Here is a 21,312-nt window from a genome sequence, read left to right on the forward strand (position 1 = left end):
AGACCATATGCTGATGCGGTTGGCCCTGGGCTCCTGTTAATGCAAGACAATGCTAGACCTCATGTGGCTGGAGTGTGTCAGCAGTTCCTGCAAGAGGAAGGCATTGATGCTATGGACTGGCCCGCCCGTTCCCCAGACCAGAATCCAATTGAGCACATCTGGGACCAGTGGCATAGCTATAGAGGTAGCAGAGGTAGCAGTCGCACCGGGCCTGGCGCCTAAGGGGGCCCCAAAGCACATCTTCCCCATAAGAGACCAGTATTGCAGTTGGCATATGGGGCCCTGTTGCAGATTTTGCATTGGGGCCCAGAAGTTACAAGCTACACCTCTGTCTGGGACATCATGTCTCGCTCCATCCACCAACGCCACATTGCACCACAGACTGCCCAGGAGTTGGCGGATGCTTTAGTCCAGGTCTGGGAGGACATCCCACCTCATCAGGAGCATGCCCAGGCATTTTAAGGAGGTCATACGGGCGCGTGGAGGCCAAACACACTTCTGAGCCTCATTTTGACTTGTTTTAAGGACATTACATCAAAGTTGGATCAGCCTGTAGTGTGGTTTTCCATTTTGATGTGTGACTCCATATCCAGACCTCCACGGGTTGATAAATTTGATTTCCATTGATAATTTTTGTGTGATTTTGTTGTCAGCACATTCTACTATATAAAGACGAAAGTATTTCAGACGATTAGTTCATTCATTAAGATCCAGAATGTGTTATCTTAGTGTTCCCTTTATTTTTTTAAGCAGTGTATTTTGATCTCTATCTGTGATTCACTGTATACCAGTATCATCAAGTGCAAGCTATTCTTTAGCATACATTTCTGCTTTTTCCCTTGTTTGGGAATGGCTGCACTTAACCCCTTGGGGACAGAGGGTTTTCAAGTTTTTGTACTTTTGTTTTTTCCTCCTTACCTTAAAAAAATCATAACCCTTTCAATTTTGCAGCTACATCCATATGATGGCTTATTTTTTGCGCCACCAATTCTACTTTGTAATGACATCAGTCATTGTACCCAAAAATCTACGGTGAAATGGAAAAAAAAAAATCATTGTGCGACAAAATTGAAGAAAAAATGCCATTTTGTAAATTTTGGGGGCTTCCATTTCTACGCAGTAAATTTTTCGGTAAAAAGGACACCTTCTCTTTATTCTGTAGGTCCATACGATTAAAATGATACCCTACTTATATAGGTTTGATTTTGCCATACTTCTGGAAAAAATCACAACTACATACAGGAAAAGGTTTACGTTTAAAATAGTCATCTTCTAACCCCTATAACTTTTTATTTTTCTGTGTATGGGGCAGTGTGAGGGCTCATTTTTTGCACTGTGATCTGAAGTTTTTAGTGGTACCATTTATGTATTGATCGGACTATTTGATCACTTTTATTCATTTTTTTATGATATAAAAAGTGACCAAAAATACGTTATTTTGGACTTTGGGATTTTGTTGTGCGTGCGCCATTGACCTTGCGATTTAATTAACGATATAATTTTATAATTCGGACATTTCCGCACACGGTGATACCACATATGTTTATTTTTATTTACACAGTTTTTTTAATGGGAAAAGGGGGGCGATTCAAACTTTTATTAGGGAAGGGGTTAAATGATCTTTATTCACTTTTTTTTCACTTTTTTTTGCAGTGTTATAGCTCCCATATGGGGCTATAACACTGCATACACTGATCAATGGTTTCTCATAGGAAACCATTGATCAATGATTCTGCCGCTTGACTGCTCATGCCTGGATCTCAGGCACTGAGCAGTCATTCGGCGATCGGACAGCAAGGAGGCAGGTAGGGACCCTCTTGCTGTCTTTACAGCTGTTCGGGATGCCGCGAATTCACCGCGGCCATCCCGAACAGTACCCTGAGCTAACCGGCAGTGCTTTACTTTCACTTTAACCCTAAAGGGTTAATAGCACGCAGCACTGCGATCAATGCCGCTCGCCATTAGCCATGGGTCTTGGCCGTTGTTAGAGGCCGGGCCCGACCCACTATGATGTGGGGCCACGGCTTTGCCCCACGTTATAGACAGGGAGCGGGCTGAGGGCATATAGGTACGCCCTCCGTCCCCAAGGAGTTAAATATGTCAGGCTCTTGTGATTTCACATGGAGGTGCTGATCTAAAACCAATAACACCTCCCTAACGTTTCACCAGTTCCCTAGCTTTTTCAAAGGCACAAGGCTTTGAGAAAGCCAGGGAACTGGTGAAACATTAGGAAGGGAAGTGTTATTGGTTTTAGATCGGCATCTTCATGTGAAATCACAAGAGCCTGACATATTTAAGTGTAGCTATTACCAAACAAGTGAAAAAAGCAGAGATTTATGCTAAAGAATAGCTTGCACTTGATGATACTGGTATACAGTGAATCTGAGATAGAGATCAAAATACAAAAAGTCATCACATGAGTGATCACATGAGTTGGTGCACGGAATTTTAAAACACTTTGTCACAAATGGTACCTAAGAGCACTGATATATAACATTTAACTTTAGTGTCAATAAAAGCTAAGTTTTATTTATCAATTAAGGGTGTCTTTAGTTTAGGGCGGTTCTCTGGGACTAGTTCCTAAAATAGTGTTGACATGTAACTGAGGGACTTTAGGACCACCTTTGATCAGGTGTCTTGTCCAATGGGTTAGTCTGCAGCAGTTCACTGAGGGAGGTGGAGGGGGGGTTCTCACAACTCATGTGGAAACTTCTTCCCTCACTTCTCAGAGCTGACAACTGGCTCCTGTTGAGGCTCTGTGACACACCCCCTGCTCACAAAACAGACTGAATGACAAGTCAGGAGTATGCACACACTTCCTGTATTTTGTCGTTTCAGCACAGCTGCTGGCCGAGACACAAAGGCAATAGCTGCAGGGACAAGACGGTGTTTTTGACAGTAGAGGGACCCCTACTGGAAAGTATGGAACATATTTTCACCTAACAATTTACACATTTTTTTGACCAATGTATTTTACAAATATTCTTATCTACATTATGTAAACAGTCTTGCTAATAACTGTGCCTATTTAGGGTGTAGTAGGCAAAGAAAGAAAAAAAAATAGAGGATTCTTGATCATTTTAATATGACACTGGACTAGTAAAACTAAAGTTGTAAATACCTGCAATGTTTTCCTGGAACACAACCTTCGCTCCTTTTAGAAAGTTTTTGCCTATTAAGAACACCTCCTCTTCTCCTTTTACAGAGCAACTGTGCAGACTTTTCTTGAGAATCTCTGGCACCCCTGCAGGCTGAGCTAAAGAGAAGAGAACAGGGCATGTTAGTCTAATAGCGTCTTCTCTATTCATGTACAAAAAGACATCTAGGTATTGAAATTTATTAACAATGTAAAAAAAGATACCCAGGGAATAGGGTAGTGGTTTGCCCTAGAGGATTGACTACTAGAACAGTGCAAGGAAAAGGACCAAAAGTCACATTACTTGGACCACTGATCCCAATGTCAGAGTGACCCTCTAGTATTGGTCCAAGCATTAAAAAGTTTTTTCCTGCAGGCACACAAAACTCTTGTTATGTATAAGGTTCAATTTAGTCCAGAAAGAAATATAAATACTTGACAAGGCCAAGCTGTCGTTGTAATAAGTCACGTTAGCTAGTTTACTATTACGAGTAGTGTTTGGAATGGCACAGCTCAAGCCAAGCCCACAATGATATATAAACATGAACAGTAGTGCAATTCTCATACTAATAATTATAATATGCTTTTTCTCAGGTCCTCCAAACTGTGTTAAAGTTCTATTCATCCAGGCTCTTCTGACCAAAAAACAGAGACCATGTACGTTTTGGCAGGTATATGAATTAAATAGATTTTCTGTGTGCACAGCAGACTGAAAACAAAGTGGGAACAAAGGGCACAAGGACTGAAAACAGATCACTGAATTTTCAAAAACACTAACTTTAATATCTCCTTTTATTTACGCCTTTGACTGTATGCTGTGTGTTTTACTTTCTATGTATGTCTCTGTTTATCTATATATGTAGGTTATGACCTGCCCTAGATCCCCCCCCCAACCCCTTCCCCGACCTCCTGACTGCATCTCTTGCTTTGCCCTCCCATTCCCCTTTCTTTTGCCTGGAATTTTTTATTAATTTTGTTTGCCTTTTAAATACTATTTGTTCTTCATGCCGCGTCCTTTGGGCCACTTTTTTGCACTTGTATTTTGCTGTTTTCAAAAAACTATTCAGTTTGACACTAAAAACACCAACTTCATCATAAACAACATTTTGGATTTCCCATCTGTGTTGCTGTCCATCACAAATACTGGTGAAAACCACACAGCATGCAGCAATACTTTGTCTTGTAAAATCAAGAATATTATGAATCCTAATTGACTCCATTATAGTCCATGGGATCCTCTTGACAATGTTGTTGTCTATCTTGCCATGGATACAACACTGCCATTAATTTCACTGCTAATGTTACTGTTCTCTCTACTTCATATCCCAATAAAGCATTTACTCAGTCTTGTGTTTTCCTAACTCCTCCATATTTTCCACTGAGTTTGAGAAGGAGGAAATGAGTTATTTTGCTGTTCACACAAACTGATTACATGTAAATAGTTTTCATGTTACAAATAAAACTTTGCACTCTTTTCCTTACTTTTAAGTTTCCCAGACTTCTCCTGATTAAACTTTTCCTTATCATTAACATCAATTGGGCTGGCTTGTATGATTTAGGAACTTGAATAGTCTACCAATTGGTATATGTAAATTATATAAATCATAATACCACATTAATACTACCGGTCAACATGGTTTTGTATTGCTGACAATTTTTTTTCCTTTTGTTATGCTTTGTAAAAAGTAAGCATTTAAATAGGAAAATTGAATGGAGAACACTGTGTCTGGAAATTGATGAAAGAGCATCGGGTAAATATTTGCATGTAGATGTAGGTTAAGCTCTCAGAATGAACTTTGATGGTGGTCCTATGCACACCAACTCAATACTGTTCGTGTTTATAGCTGCTATTAGACACCTCAGGTCAACAGACATAAGAAGAAACCAATACTGAACTTCTTCACTATATCTTCACTATAATATGTTTCCATAGTCAGAGTGGTAAACAACTACCCAATGCACATGTATTATACTTCCATAGGTCTTCTTGGTTATCAGCATGATAAGAACCATATCATATAATGGTGGCAATGCTTGAATTGATGTAAAGTGATGAAAACACTTACTACACAAGATTGGGGATGATGGGGTTTGTAAGGTTAAAATTGAACCATCCTTCCGAGGGATGTTTACTCGGAACACAAGCCTCGCTCGCGTGCTCTTCTTCTTGGAACCGGCAATTCCAATTCGGGCTTCAACATCAGCGTTCCTGAGCTTCAGGATTCCAACACAATCAACCCTATGAAAAGAGCAATGTGCATAAAGGGTGAAAATGTGTTGTTGTTTTTTTATTTAATGCAATACCACACAGAAAGCATGGCAGGGTACGGTTTCTATGGCAATTATCGCTAACAGCAATTAACACCAAAAGGGGGGGGGGGGATGGTGGTGATGGTATAAAACAGAAGGCTCAAAACTGCAGCTCAGCAACACAGCTGCAAAACCCCATATTATCCCACAGCATGATCTAGACAACTAGTAAATGGCTCAAGGCCTAAAACACAGACATAAAAATTAATTGGTAACGTAATGTCTGTCGCCCAAGTTTTTATCTTTGGTATTAACCTTAAAAAGGTAATCTGTGAAAAGCGTTACCCGCACCAACCTGTTGGTAGAGGCTAATACTGATAATACAGTGTTTTTGAATGCCTCTGATCATGTGATATTCCCTAAAAATAATTTAAATTAGGTGGCTTTGTGCACTTGGGGTGTTTCCTAGCCTTAAGGTGCACTGTTATGCCTGGCCCCCTTCTTCATACTAAATGTCCCCTTCATAAAAATAAATATACATTTATCTCTATTTCCCTGCCCCTGGGAGATCTCTCTTCTGCACAGTGGGATCTGAAGTACTGCCGGCTCATCGCGACACTGGGAAGCACGGGACTTGGGTAGTCAGAAGGGGAGGATGGTTTAAACAGGTTTGACACTTCAAGCGGCTACAGTGTTCCCTCCTCCCCACTATTCTTTGCCTGGACAGCCTAAGGCTCAGCAGCAGACCCAAACCAATACTGCCATTCCCAGCATTTTGCGCCATAACTTATAGTGCAACATGCTAAGAGTTGTAATTTTTGTTTTGGGTCAGCTGCAGAGCCTTAGGGTGTATTCATGTGCACAGTATCCCACGCATATTTGATGTACAAAATTTGAAGTTACAGATTTTAATGTACAAAAATTCATTGAGCACAGCATAAAATCTGCAGCTTCAAATCTTGTGCATCAAATATGCGCAGCATACTGTATGTGTGAATACATCCTTAGGCTGTGTAAAAATCTAAGATAATACAATTATACAGTAACAATGGGAAAAAAAGTGGGTGGGGCAAGTCATTTTAGTTTTTGGCCAAGCACATCCTAAATTTTCGGTTTTGGCCTTTTGTGCACCACTGGTTAAAACCTTTATAGGGCTGTGTTCACACTGTAAGGGGAATTTACTGTGGGGAAGAAAGATTGGCGTTTCACCAGAGGTTTTGGCAGAATGTCATATGTATGTTTCTTTCGGAAAATGTTCAATGAAAAGGTATGATTTAAAAAAAAGTTTTGGCAGTTTGCTGGCCTGGAGTATTTAGGAATGTGTGAACACAATGCCATGGAGAATAAATGTCAGCAATTATCATAGCAAAGCAATTGGGATAGGCTTTAGGGCACCTGGAGCCACGTCACTTACACAATTCCCATTTGTGTCAACAGGAGTTGCGCAAATTGTGCAAGACAGTTGTCTTGGCTGTTTTTGACCTACCCACTATCTACAGTTGCTCAAAACAGACCTGAGGTGGTCAGGAATACATGATTAGACTTCATGAGCAAACCCCTTTAAAGTGTTCCTGTAATTTCAAAAAACTATTAACAATACAGACATGTCAACATTTTTTGATCGTTAAAGATCTCTTTGCCAAGACGCCCCCCCACCCCCCACCCCCCCCCAACTAACATTAGAACGAGCAGTAAGAGGCATGCAATAGCTCAATTTACTCCATGGCTTGCAGCAATCTACTTCCTGTTTTGAAACCAATGGACGTGGGCAAAATGCAGTCATTGAGTTGACTATGAACTTTTCTGTACACCAGGGTATTCTAGAGAGTCATTGTGAATGCCTGAACATCAGCTAGGAAACACATGGTGCACTGCAAGCTGCATGCATGCTGGTGCGCTGTATATGGACGTGACTGCACTCTGTGCAGATTTTACTAAAATAAAACACATTTGTCAGGCGTTACATGGACGGGACGTGCTGATTAGCTATATTTAGAAAGCTTATAATCAAATAGACCACTCGCGAGAACAAGACGATTAATTGAATGCTGCAAGTAAGAGCTCTACTCAAAGTAAGCCCAGGAGAAGCTGGAGATCTGCTCAGAGACACACAGATTATTAATGGGGTGGCAGTCATTTTATATGAGAAGCCTTTAACTTTTAATTAAATTAAACTATGCACTATTTTAAAGCACCACTGTCATTTACAAAACAAAAAATCCACTTGGCATGTCATCGAGACATGGAAAACATTTGATTGGTTGGGGTCTGGGTGCTGAGCCCCTAGAACAATCACTAGAACAAGCAAGAAGAAGCACTGAGCTATGAACTTCTCAGCCTGTCCTCTCTCTTCCCTTCACTGCAGTAGATATGATGAATACAATCCATCTCCTGCAGCGAGGAGAGAGAAGTGCTTAACTTTTGTAAATTTTGGGGGCTTCCATTTCTACGCAGTGCACTTTTCAGTAAAAATGACACCTTATATTTATTCTTTAGGTACATACGGTTACAAGGATACCCAATTTATGTAGGTTTTAGGTTACTATTTAAAACTATTTTAACTACATGCACCAAAATTAGTAGGTGTAAAATTGGCATTTTCTGACCCCTATAACTTTTTTATTTTTCAGCATATGGGGATGTGTGATGGCTAATTTTTTTGAGCCATGATCTGTAGTTTTTATCTGTACCATTTTTGTTTTGATGGTACTTTTTGATCTCTTTTTATACATTTTTTTATGGTATATGAAGTCACCAAAAATGAGCAATTTTGGACTTCGGTATTTTTTTTAAGTATCTTGCGACTGCATACACTGTTCAATGCTGAGCTTTGGCTCAGGATTGATCAGTGTTACCAGTGCTCTGCTGCTCCAGCCTGCGGTCGCTGGAGGCAGCAGAGGGCCCTCTCGCCGCCCTCTCAGCTGATCGGGACATTGCGATTTCATCGTTTCACTTTTATTTTAGACACCGCGATAAACTTTGATCATGGCGCCTAAAGGGTTAATGCCGGGCATCGTCCAGATTAACCCGGCATTAACCCTGGGTTCCTGGCTGCTGATAGCAGTTGGGATACTCCAGGTTTGAAGCGTGCTCAGCTTGTGAGCACGCTTCAAACACCGGTGGCAGGACCAGGGCGTACAGGTACGCCCTGCAACCTTATGTACCAGGGCACAAGGGTGTACCCATACAGACTGCATCCTTAAGTACCAGGACGCAAGGGCGTACCCATACGCCCTGCATCCTGAACGGGTAAAATATAGATGCAAAATCATAGAAGGTTACAGAATCCTGTAATACTTTTTTATTAAACTATCAGTATAATGTAGAGACAAGCTTTCAGGAGTTCACCATTTATGAAGTCAAAAGCATTTCTGAGCTCATAAGCAGAAAACACACAGGTTACATTTCACAAAATATGCAGGGGTTAAAACAACACGTGAAAAATTAACAATAAAAACTGGGGATAAATTGTCCAGCTATAAGACCACAGACTCCATAGCTAAAGATGAAAAAGGAAGGGGGGGGGGGGGGGGTGAAAGCAGGAGTAAGAATGGTAATAAAGTAGGATATAGAGAAGATAATCCAGCACAGGTTATGTGAAGTTTTGAAAATGAGCTAATAAGCTCAAAGTATCACTTTGGCTTCAAATGCCTAAACTGGGAAGTATAAATCATTCACAAGTCACCTATAGCTTTTATGTCTATAAAAGGTTATACAAAAAAAAAGAAAAAAAAAAGAGAAGAAATATATATATGTATATTTTATTTTTTTATTTTTTTGCAATGTTTCAGGAAAGACTGCATTCTTCACATGGTCCAGTGGTAAAAGAATCTGGAATTTCTGCATTTTAGATAGAAATGTCAGATAACGCCTAATAAGAGCAGCATGCACACATGGCACAGAGACATAAACCTATCACAAGGGGTACAGCAATTCAGCTCCTGAGGGTAAGAGCTGCTGGTAGATTATTTACTTACGCTAGAGTCATCATGTTGCCTGGGTCAAGCATGATCTCTATGACTGTGGTGCCCTCTATATCCACTTCCTTGCAGGGAGTTGTGTTCCTCCCAGTCACTCTGCAGGCCTGGTAGAATCCATGTGGCTTCACTCGTCCAGAATCATTGCCTACAAACACTTGAAGCACCACAGGCTCATTATGACCTTCCAGCTGGAAAAAAGAGGAATAAAATCTCATCAATGTTCGGAACATACAGCGGGTGAAATAAGTATTGAACGAGTCACCATTTTTCTCACTAAATATACTTCTAAAGATGCTATTGACATAAAAATGTCACCAGGTGTTGGTAACAACCCAAGTAATCCATACATACAGAGAAACCAAAACAAAGAAGCTCATAAATGTAAGTTATGTGTAATGCCACAATGTAGGACATTTGCAACTTAAAACAAAAAAAAATAAACAATGGTGTTGGTTACAGGCACATTTCTAGGCTTCTGAATGTACCAGTGTTGGGGAGAAAATACTGAAGTGGAAAGACAATGATTTCACTATAAAGTTGCCTCGACCAGGTGCTCCTCACAATGTTTCTGACGGAGAAGTAAGAAGAATAATCAGAAGAGCTGTCCAAGAGCCAAGGACCGCTTCAAAAAGACCTGAAATTAGCAGGTACTGTCGTCTCAAAGAAAACAGCAAATACTGAAATCTGCCACCATGGCCTGTATGCATGCTCACCTCAATAGACTCCATTGCTGAATAAAAAGCATTTTGAAGCTTCACAACATTTGGAAAAGCCAGAGAAATCCTGGGAGAATATAGTGTGGTCAGATAAGGGCACGTGTGGGATATAAAAAAATAAATAAACCTTTACTCATCTCCAGCGATCTCGCAATGCCTCTGGTGCCCTGCTCTGGTCTTTGGTTAGACAGTTTTCCTGAGTTGCATGCTGACATGTTAGGCCCAGAAAGTGCCCGAACCCAATGTGTTATACTGTCGATCAGTGAATTGCTGACCGCAGCATTGTCGTGCCTTGGCCAGCGATTATCAAGGTGGAATTATGACATACTGGGCCAGGATGTTTCCTGGACCCGACAGTCACACTTCAGACCAGAAAGACAACCGCATTGGGAAACCAGAGAGAAGACACTGAAGCGCCGTAAGATTGCTGGAGATAACAGGGGTGTGGAAATTTTAAAAAAAAAACTACCGTATATACTCGAGTATAAGCCGAGTTTTTCAGCACGATTTTTCGTGCTGAAAACACCCCCCTCGGCTTATACTCGAGTGAACTCCCCCACCCGCAGTGGTCTTCAACCTGCGGACCTCCAGAGGTTTCAAAACTACAACTCCCAGCAAGCCCGGCCAGCCATCGGCTGTCCGGGCTTGCTGGGAGTTGTAGTTTTGAAACCTCCGGAGGTCCGCAGGTTGAAGACCACTGCGACCTTCGACTTCATCCAGCCCCCTCTCACCCCCCTTTAGTTCTGTACAGTACTCACCTCCGCTCGGCGCTGGTCCGGTCCTGCAGGGCTGTCCGGTGAGGAGGTGGTCCGGTGGGATAGTGGTTCCGGGCTGCTATCTTCACCGGGGAGGCCTCTTCTAAGCGCTTCGGGCCCGGCCTCAGAATAGTCACGTTGCCTTGACAACGACGCAGAGGTGCGTTCATTGCCAACGTACTTCTGCGTCGTTGTCAAGGCAACGCCTCTATTCCGGGCCGGAAGCGCGGAGAAGAGGCGCCCCCGGTGAAGATAGCAGCCCGGACCACCTCCTCACCGGACAGCCCTGCAGGACCGGACCAGCGCCGAGCGGAGGTGAGTACTGTACAGAACTAAAGGGGGGTGAGAGGGGGCTGGATGATGTCGAAGGCCGCAGTGGTCTTCAACCTGCGGACCTCCGGAGGTTTCAAAACTACAACTCCCAGCAAGCCCGGACAGCCGATGGCTGCCCGGGCTTGCTGGGAGTTGTAGTTTTGAAACCTCTGGAGGTCCGCAGGTTGAAGACCACTGAGGGCGAATGATGACAAGGGGATGATGAAGGGGGGATGTGTGGGATGATAAGGGGATGATGAAGGGGGGATGTGTGGGATGATAAGGGGATGATGAAGGGGGGATGTGCGGGATGATAAGGGGATGATGAAGGGGGGATGTGTGGGATGATAAGGGGATGATGAAGGGGGATGTGTGGGATGATAAGGGGATGATGAAGGGGGGATGTGTGGGATGATAAGGGGATGATGAAGGGGGGATGTGTGGGATGATAAGGGGATGATGATAAGGGGATGATGAAGGGGGGATGTGTGGGATGATGACAAGGGGATGATGATGAGGATGTTAATGACGGGTCTGGATGATGACAGGGGGGGATGATGTATTTCCCACCCTAGGCTTATACTCGAGTCAATAACTTTTCCTGGGATTTTGGGTTGAAATTAGGGGTCTCGGCTTATACTCGGGTCGGCTTATACTCGAGTATATACGGTACTTGTCCAAGGGACTAAAGCGGAACACAATCTACTTGTCCCTCAAGAAAATCTACTTGTCCTGGTAGATAAAATAATTTCAACCAAAATAGTCTGATCCCCCCCCCCCACTAGACCACCAGGGATGGATATAAGATCCTTTAGACACTGCTGACAGCGCTGATCTAATGGTTTAATAGGTGATCGCAGTATGTCAGGATATTAGCGGCCGGAGAGCTGTAGCTCCTCTTACGCCCGAGACAAGCCCAGAAAAGTCTAGATATAACTTTTTGATAACCTTATAAAAAATTTCTAATATGAAGTGACCAAAAATGAGCAATTCTGGACTATTATTATTACTATTATTTACATTTACACCGTTCACCGTACGGTTTAATTAACATCATATTTTAATAGTCTGGACATTTCCACATGCAGCGATACCACTTATGTTTATTTTTGTACATTATTTTTATTTAAAGAAAATTGGAAACTTTTATTAGGAAAGGGGCTTATTCACATGTATACGCACCTTTTAAAATATTTTAATCACTATTTTTCAGTCTCAATAGGAACTTATGTGTTACTGGGGGGGGGGGGGGTTCTGCTTCTCCAGTTTATATGGTGCATTTTGTGTCAGAAAATGCTGGAAGTTGCATTTAGTTAGCAGATAACTACAACTCCCAGCATGCCCTGATACAGTCTATGGTTGTGTGGGTGTTGCAGCATGTTGCACTGTATAGTAGTACAGTTAAGGTTATTGTGTAACATGCTGGGAGTTGTAGTTTTGGTTTGTGTCAGCTACAGAGCCATAGTCTGTGTCAAGGAATACTGGGAATTACAGTTAGTAACTACAACACCCAGCATGCCCTGATGCAGCCTATAGCTCTGCAGCTGACCCAAACCAAAACTACAACTCCCACCATGTTACACTTTATAGTTCTACAGTTTAGGTTATGGTCCAAAATGCTGGGAGTTGTAGTTTTGGTTCGGGCGTGTTTGTCTGCATCCGTGGGGCTCTTGGTTGGCGGGTGAGTATGAAGGGGGCGGGATTCTGGGGGCGTAATTTAGTGCGGGTGCCACTAAAAATAAATAAAATTAGATGGCACAACTGCCCTAATGCCCGACGTGACAGTCCGCTCCTATACAAAACATTCATGCATACACATATCATACATGCACCAGCCACTGCCCCCATATACATATACACACACACACCCGCCACTGCCCCCCCCCACATCATACATTACATACACACATACACTCACACCATACATATACTCCATACATGTGCACACATCATACATACACCTGCCGCTGCCCCCCCACATCATACATCACATACACAGACATCACACTTAGACATTATACACACATCATACATTATATGCACATCACACAGACATCATACACACATTATACATTACATACACACATACACTCACACCATACATACACCTGCCGCTGCCCACCCCACATCATACATTACATACACATCACACATAGACATCATACACACATACACTCACACCATACATATCCACCAGTGTTTCCCAACCAGGGTGCCTCCAGCTGTTGCAAAACTACAACTCCCAGCATGCCCAGGGCTGGAGGCACCCTGGTTGGGAAACACTGATATACACCATACATATGCACACATCATACATACACCTGCCGCTTCCCCCCATCATACATTACATACACACATCACACATACACTCACACCATACATATACAACCACCCTTCCTGCTGCCGTCTGCATTCTCGGCCTCCTCACCTGAGCCGCCATGAGTGGACATCAGAGCTGTAGTCCCGGCCGGTGTGAGGTGAGATTTCCGTCCTCCCCCTCCCCCCTTGCTCTGTGTTTTCCCCGTGCAAACAAGCAACCGCCCCGTGGTGGATTAGGTCCTGTCTAGACAGAGCAGGGGGAGGGATAGAGCAGGGGGAGGGGGAGGGGGGAGCTGTGTGTGGGGGATGAAGCTGTGCACGGAGCTGTCTACATCCTCTCTCTCACCCTGCTGTGTCTCTGAGCTCCGTCCATCCTCCGGGAGGGGAGATAAGGGGGGTCTGCAGTCAGCTGGAGGCCGCCGCCCCCTCCATACACTCTGAGTGCCGGTGTGAGGTACAGACTGCGCCTCACACCGACATTAAAGAAAAATAAGGGGGAAGGAAGTCTGTCTGTCCCTGCTAGCCCGATACAGGGCTAAATCTATAAACCATTCACCTGCCCGGTGCCCAAAACTACTTGTCCCGGGCGTCGGGCTATAGGATTTCCACATCCCTGAGATAAGTATATATTTTTTTCTATATCCCATACAATGGGCATAGTTTTAAAACTCTACCTCCCCCCAGCGATGGTAACCCCTTTAAGAATTATAGAGGCCAATGAGATTCTGCTGCACTGTGCCTCTGAAATGACGATTCCTGCCTCCACTTAGAAATGCATTGTCGTCTATAAAGACAGCACATTTCCGAGCGGTCCTAGCACTAGCGTATTCTGTCTGTATCCACTGTAAATTTTCTGGATGGACATTCCGCTGTGTAAACATACCCAAAATATATGCAATACACACACCTTAATGCCTTGGGCTTGGTACACAAAGTGCAGTTGAATAACTTACCAACCATGTTAAAACTTCACATTTTATTGCAAACGTAGGGGGATAACATAGTATTAAATAATAGTACCCTGGGCGATTTGGGGCGATTCCGGGTCCCTGGTGACCCAGAAAAAAAAAAGGGTGATAGGTGCCATCCGACACGGCTCCTATCACCCTTTAGCAGCAGGAGTGAGGCGGCACTGGTGGTGATGGTGTTGGGGTGTCCGTAACGGCACCCGCTCCACCCCTACTCCGGAGGGCGAGAGCGGGTGCCAAGAGTATGTACCTGAAGTGGGAGGTCCCGATCCCCGGCATCGGGGTCCCCGGAACGGAGACAGTGGCGGCAGGCAGGATACGGCGTGTGCAGCAGCAGGAGGTAAGGCTGGCCTCCTGCTGTTGCTTAGCAACAACTCCCAGCATGCAAAAAAGGGCATGCTAGGAGTTGTTATGCAATAGCAGAAGACACAACTACAACTCCCAGCATGCCCTTTAGTAGTTTGTGCATGTTAGGGGTTGTAGGTATGCAACAGCTGGAGGCAAAAATTTTCAATGGAAAAGTGTGCCTCCAGAAATTTCATAACTACAACCCCCAGCATGCACAAAGTACCAAAGGGCATGCTGGGAGATGCAGTAGTGTGCCTCTAGCTGTAGCATAACTACAAGTCCCAGCATGCCCTTCGGCTGTAAGTGCTGTAGTTTTGCAACAGCTGAAGGCACACTGGTTGCGAAACACAGAATTTGTTACCTAAATCAGTGTTTCACAACCAGAATGCCTCCAGTTGTTGCAAGCTACAACTCTCAGCATGCACTGATAGACCGTACATGCTGGAAGTTGTAGTTTTCCAACAGCTGGAGGCACACTTGTGGTAAAACACTGACTTAAGTAAAAAACTCTCAATGTTTTGCAATCAGTGTGCCTCCAGCTGTTGCATAACTACAACCCCCAGTATGCACGGACAGTCAAAGGGTATTCTGGAAGTTGTAGTTTTGCAACAGCTGGAGGTTTGTTCCCCCCATGTGAATGTACAGGGTACATTCACACGGGCGGGGGTTTACAGTGAGTTTCCCTCTGCAAGTTTGAGATGCAGCAAATTTTCCGCTGCAGGTCAAACTCCCAGCGGGATACTCGCTGAAAACCCCCGCCTGTGTGAATGTTTCCTAAAAACACTACACTACACCTACAAAAAAGAAAGGGTAAAACACTACATATACACAAAACCCTACACAGCTATCTCCCCAATAAAAATGAAAAACGTCTGGTACGGCACAGTTTCCAAAACGGAGCCTCAAGCTGTTGCAAAACAACAACTACCAGTATTGCCGGACAGCCATTGACTGTCCAGGCATGCTGGGAGTTTTGCAATAGCTGGAGGCACCCTGTTTAGGAAACACTGCCAAAGGGTAATTTTGATATCAGAGGCAAGTCCAATTCTTGCATATGGGTTCGTCCCTATGCAAATCCCTAATTTAGGCCTCAAATTCGCATGGCGCTCTCTCACTTTGGAGCCCAGTTGTATTTCAAGCAACAGTTTAGGGCCACATGGGGGTACTTCTGTACTCGGGAGAAATTGCCTAACAAATTTTGGGGGGCCCTTTTCTCCTTTCACCCCTAATGAAAAGGTAAAGTTGGGGTCTACTCCAGCACGTTATTTAAAAAAAAAAAAAAAGGCTAGTACAGAAATACCCCATATGTGGATGTAAAATGCTCTGCATGCGCACAACAAGGCTCAGGAGTGAGGGCGCCATGTACATTTGAGGTGATTTACACAGGGGTGGCTGATCCTTACAGTGGTTCTGACATAAACGCAAAAAAATAAATAAATAAATAAATAAACACATGTGACCCCATTTTGGAAACTACACCCCTCACGGAATGTAACAAGGGGTATAGTGAGCCCCACAGGTGTTTGGAGAAGTTTAACGTGAAAATGAAATAAAAAATCCCAAAAATGCTGGTGTTTTCATTTTCACAAGGGGTAATAGGAAAAAAGACCCCCAAAATTTGTAACACCATTTCTTCCAAGTATATAAATACTCCATATGTGGATGTAAAGTGCTCTGCGGCGCACTACAATACTCAGAAGAGAAGGAGCGCCATTGGGCTTTTGGAGAGAGAATTTGGCTGGAATTGAAGGCCATGTGCATTTATAAAGCCCCCATGGTGCCAGAAAAGTGGACCCCCCCACATGTGACCCCATTTTGGAAATTACACCCCTCATGGAATGTATTAAGGGGTGCAGTGAGCATTTACTGGTGGGCATTTGACAGATTTTTTGAACAGTGGTCCATGAAAATCAAAATTTTATTTTTCATTTGCACAGCCCACTGTTCCAAAGATCTGTCAAATGCCGGTGGGGTGTAAATGCTCACTGCACCCCTTATTAAATTCTGTGAGGGGTGTAGTTTCCAAAATGGGGTCACATGTGGGTGGGGGGGGGGGGGCACTGTTCTGGCACCATATGGGCTTTGTAAACACACATGGCCCCCGACTTCCATTCCAAACAAATTCTCTCTCCAAAAGCCCAATGGTGCTCCTTCTCTTCTGAGCAGTGTAGTGTGCCCTCAGAGCACTTTACATCCACACATGGGGTATTTTCATACTGAGAAGAAATGGGGTTAAAGATTCATTTACACATCCCACTTTAACCTGTGGGGTGTTAGGGCTCACTGTACCCCTTTGTTACGTTCTTTGAGGGGTGTAGTTTCCAAAATAGTATGCCATGTTTTTTTTTTTTTTCTGTTCTGGCAACATAGGGGCTTCCTAAATGTGACATGCCCCCAAAAAACATTTCAGAAAAACTCCCTCTCCAAAATCTCAGTGTCGCTCCTTTGCTTCTGAGCCCTGTAGTGCACTCGCAGAGCACTTGACATCCATATATAAGGTATTTCCTTCCTTAGAAATTGGATTACAGATTTTAGGGTGATTTTTCTCCTTTTACCCCTTGTAAAAATTGAAAAACTGGGTCTACAAGAACATGAGAGTGTAAAAAATTCAGATTTTTTATTTTCTCCTTCACTTTGCTGCTAGGGTTAACACACATTCTGAATGTCATTTTGAATACTTTGAGGAGTGCAGTTTTTATAATGGGGTCATTTGTGGGGTATTTCTAATATTACGGCCCTTCAAATCCACTTCAAAACTGAACTGGTACCTGAAAAATTCAGATTTTGAAAATTTTGAGAAAAATTGGAAAATTGCTGCTGAACTTTGAAGCCCTCTGATTTCTTCCAAAAGTAAAAACTTTATAATGCAAACATAAAGTAGACATATTGTATATGTGAATCAATATAGAATTTATTTGTCAATTTTCCTTATAAGCATAGTTTCAAAGTAAAAAAAAATGAAAAAATGTACATCAAATTTTTAAATTTTTCACCAAGAAATTATGCAAGTATCGACGAAAATTTACCACTAACAAAGTAGAATATGTCACGAAAAAACAATCTCAGAATCAGAATGAAAAGTGAAAGCATTCCAGAGTTATTAATGCTTAAATTGATATATTGTAAAGCATACAAAACCAGTAGGTTTTGCAATTGCTTTCATAAGAAAATTTTCAGTATTTCATACTGAAAAAGCCGCCAGTAAAACAATCCCCCCCCCGCCTACTTGGACACATACTAGTGCTGCTGTGTCCATGCATCATGAACACACTTCCTTGAATGACAGTTGTGAGTGCAGGGCACAAAGCTGGAGGAAAAATCCTCCCACTGTCAGCTTGTGTCCCGCTACTGTCAGTGAGGACAAGCTGGGAGTTGTAGTTTTGCTAATGCTAGGGGAGATGTGAGCAGACAACATACTGAGGGAGGGGGCGGAGACCTGCACAGTGAGACCACACCCCCTCCCTTTGAGAGGAATTCAGACTAGTGAGCTAAATTAAAAGTGTAATAAAAAAATAAATAAAGGTGCTAGACACATAAAAATAGATGTACATGGGTCAGGATTAGGTACTGAGTGATATATTTAAAAAAAACTTTTTTTGTTGGATCTGACTGGTACGCTTTAAAGGGGTTAAAGCATTAACAAGAGTACAATGTATATTCCCGAATACTAGATTGTCATCGATGACTAATATTTTGCCCATATGGCTTTTTTATTTTATTTTTATATAAACACATGTTTGGCCATCCCTTTTGCTGAAAATAGGCACACTCAATGTTGGATGTGTGGGAGGGGGATCCACTGATTTAAAGATATCATTTGTGACCACAATGAAACAGGGCTTCCAACAGGTACTACAAAATGCCACGCTGGCAGTGGTAGTTTTACCACTTTACAACATTTAGTTTTTACATGAAAACATTTAGGACATAGTAGAGAAAAGCCATCCCTGCTCAGTGTGATTATTACACCTACCTTTACTGTAGGAAATCCCTGTTGTGTTCGGTCTTTCACAGAACCCCGGCTTCCCTCTGTCAGGTATCTGGCACGATGCTGAGTCTCTGGCTGTACCACAATCTTAAGTTCTTTTCCTTCACTCTTCAATGGAAACTGCTCACACAGTATTGGACTCTTCTTCGCTCCCTTTGGAGACTCTGAGGCTCTGAGATGTGATAAAATACATTTTTAGAACTAATTTTTCAGCACCCACCTTTGACAGCTACTCTCATTCATTCAAAAGGAGCATGACTACTCATGGGTAACCACTGACCACCAGTGACCAGAACTAAACCAAACTCATTTTCTGTGATTCTATGTGGCTCCAATGGGCTGTTCCCTTATACACTGCTCAAAAAAATAAAGGGAACCCTTAAAAAACACAATGTAACTCCAAGTCATTCACACTTCTGGGAAATCACACTGTCCACTCAGGAAGCAACACTGATTGACAATCAATTTCACATGCTGTTATGCAAATGGAACAGACAACAGGTGGAAATTATAGGCAATTAGCAAGACAACCCCAATAAAGGAGTGGTTCTGCAGGTGGTGACCACAGACCATTTCTCAGTTCCTATGGTTCCTGGCTGATGTTTTGGTCACTTTTGAAAGCTGGAGGTGCTTTCACTCTAGTGGTAGCATGAGACCGAGCCTACAACCCACATAAGTGGCTCAGGTAGTGCAGCTCATCCAGGATGGCAAATCAATGCGAGCTGTGGCAAGAAGGTTTGCTGTGTCTGTCAGCGTATTGTCCAGATCATTAAGGCACTACCAGGAGACAGGCCAGTACATCAGGAGCCCTTTAGGAGGCCGTATGAGGGCAACAACCCAGCAGCAGGTCCGCTACCTCCACCTTTGTGCAAGGGGGAGCAGGAGGAGCGCTTCCAGAGCCCTGCAAAATGACCTCCAGCAGGCCACAAATGTGCATGTGTCCACTCAAACGGTCAGAAACAGACTCCATGAGGGTCAGACATTTACAGGTGGGGGTTGTGCTTACAGCCCAACACCATGCAGGATGTTTGACCTTTGCAAAGATGGACACTGGAACCCTATGTTCTTCGCAGGTTCACACTGAGCACATGTGACAGACGTGACAGAGTCTGGAGACGCCGCGGAGAATGTTCTGCTGCCTGCAGCATCCTCCAGCATGACCGGTTTGGCAGTGGATCAGTAATGATGTGGAGGTGGCATTTCTTTGCCGGGCCGCACAGCCTTCCATGTGCTTGCCAAAGGTAGCCCGACTTCCATTAGGTACTGAGATGAAATCCTCAGACCCCTTGTGAGACCATAACGCTGGTGCGGTTGGCCCTGGGTTACTCCTAATGCAAGACAATGCTAGACCTCATGTGGCTGGAGTGTGTCAGAAGTTCCTGCAAGAGGAAGGCATTGATCCTATGGACTAGCCCGCCCATTCCCCAGACCTGAATCCGATTGAGCACATCTGAGACAACATGTCTCGCTGCATCCACCAATGCCACGTTGCACCACAGACTGTCCAGGAGTTGGCGGATGTCTGTGGTGCAACATGGCATTGGTGGATGCAGCGTCCAGGTCTAGGAGGACATCCCTGAGAAGCCACCTCATCAGGAGCATGCCCAGGCATTGTAGGGAGGCCATGCAGGCACGCGGAGGCCACGCACACTACTGAGCCTCATTTTGACTTGTTTTGAGGACATTACATCAAAGTTGGATCAGCCTGTAGTGTGGTTTTCCATCATGATTGTGAGTGTGACTCAATATCCACACCTCCATGGGTTGATAAATTTGATTTCCATTGATAATTTTTTGTGTATTTCGATGTCAGCACATTCAACTATGTAAAGATGAAAGTATTTCATATGATTAGTTCATTCATTCTGAGCTAGGATGCGTTCTTAGTGATCCCTTTTTTTTTTGAGCAGTGCATTATGTGTACGTGACACACATGTTCATTTCACAAAACATGTTAAGAGTGTTATGTGAGATCCCAAATTTATGTCTAACATTCACTGAATTACTTTTGTTTTATCTCCCAATTCTCTCCTACCTTTCGACATGCAGTAGTGGTCATCAAGCTTGAGGCTCTTATTGGAGAATAGCCTGATCACCAATTTGGCTAACTACTGTCTATTCTACAGGTCTCTTAAATGTAGATTTTCACCAGTCACTGGTTAGCTAGATTTGCAAGAACTAGCTTCAAATCAATGAGCCGTCTCCGAAAAAAACATGGACACACTATAATAAGGAGGACCCAAAATCAGCATAGCTGGGAATAAAAATTGGAGACCTAACCCTATAATTTAATAATAGGACACTTCGAAAGAAGATACCTAATACATATTAACCCTGCAAAGTGCTTTAATATACAGATCTTTACAAACAACTTAAAAAACAAATAAACAGTGTTATAAAATTTTATAAAAAACAAAAAACGGGTTTTACAAGTACACAATATAGAACAAGGTTCTTAAATTAAATAATGGCTGGCACATTAGATGTTTGCAGAGAATCATTAAGAGAAATCTACATACTTGTGGCAATGTTTACCAAGA

The 21,312-nt window shown here is 43.1% G+C and overlaps 1 protein-coding gene across 14 annotated transcripts in view; it reads right to left on the minus strand.

Annotated features, from left to right (window-relative positions):
* Positions 1-21,312, minus strand: part of NFAT5 (nuclear factor of activated T cells 5) — a 134,083-nt gene that overhangs the window by 47,065 nt on the left and 65,706 nt on the right. For all 14 annotated transcript variants that reach the window (XM_056525914.1, XM_056525913.1, XM_056525928.1 and 11 more), the window contains 4 exons: positions 18,758-18,944; positions 9,364-9,554; positions 5,203-5,375; positions 3,122-3,256 (listed from right to left, as the gene is read on the minus strand). In XM_056525914.1, coding sequence (XP_056381889.1) covers positions 3,122-3,256; positions 5,203-5,375; positions 9,364-9,554; positions 18,758-18,944 — 686 coding nt within the window. The remainder of the gene's footprint in view (positions 1-3,121; positions 3,257-5,202; positions 5,376-9,363; positions 9,555-18,757; positions 18,945-21,312) is intronic.

Source organism: Hyla sarda, chromosome 6 (assembly GCF_029499605.1).
Source record: "Hyla sarda isolate aHylSar1 chromosome 6, aHylSar1.hap1, whole genome shotgun sequence".
NCBI classification, from domain to species: Eukaryota; Metazoa; Chordata; class Amphibia; order Anura; family Hylidae; genus Hyla; species Hyla sarda.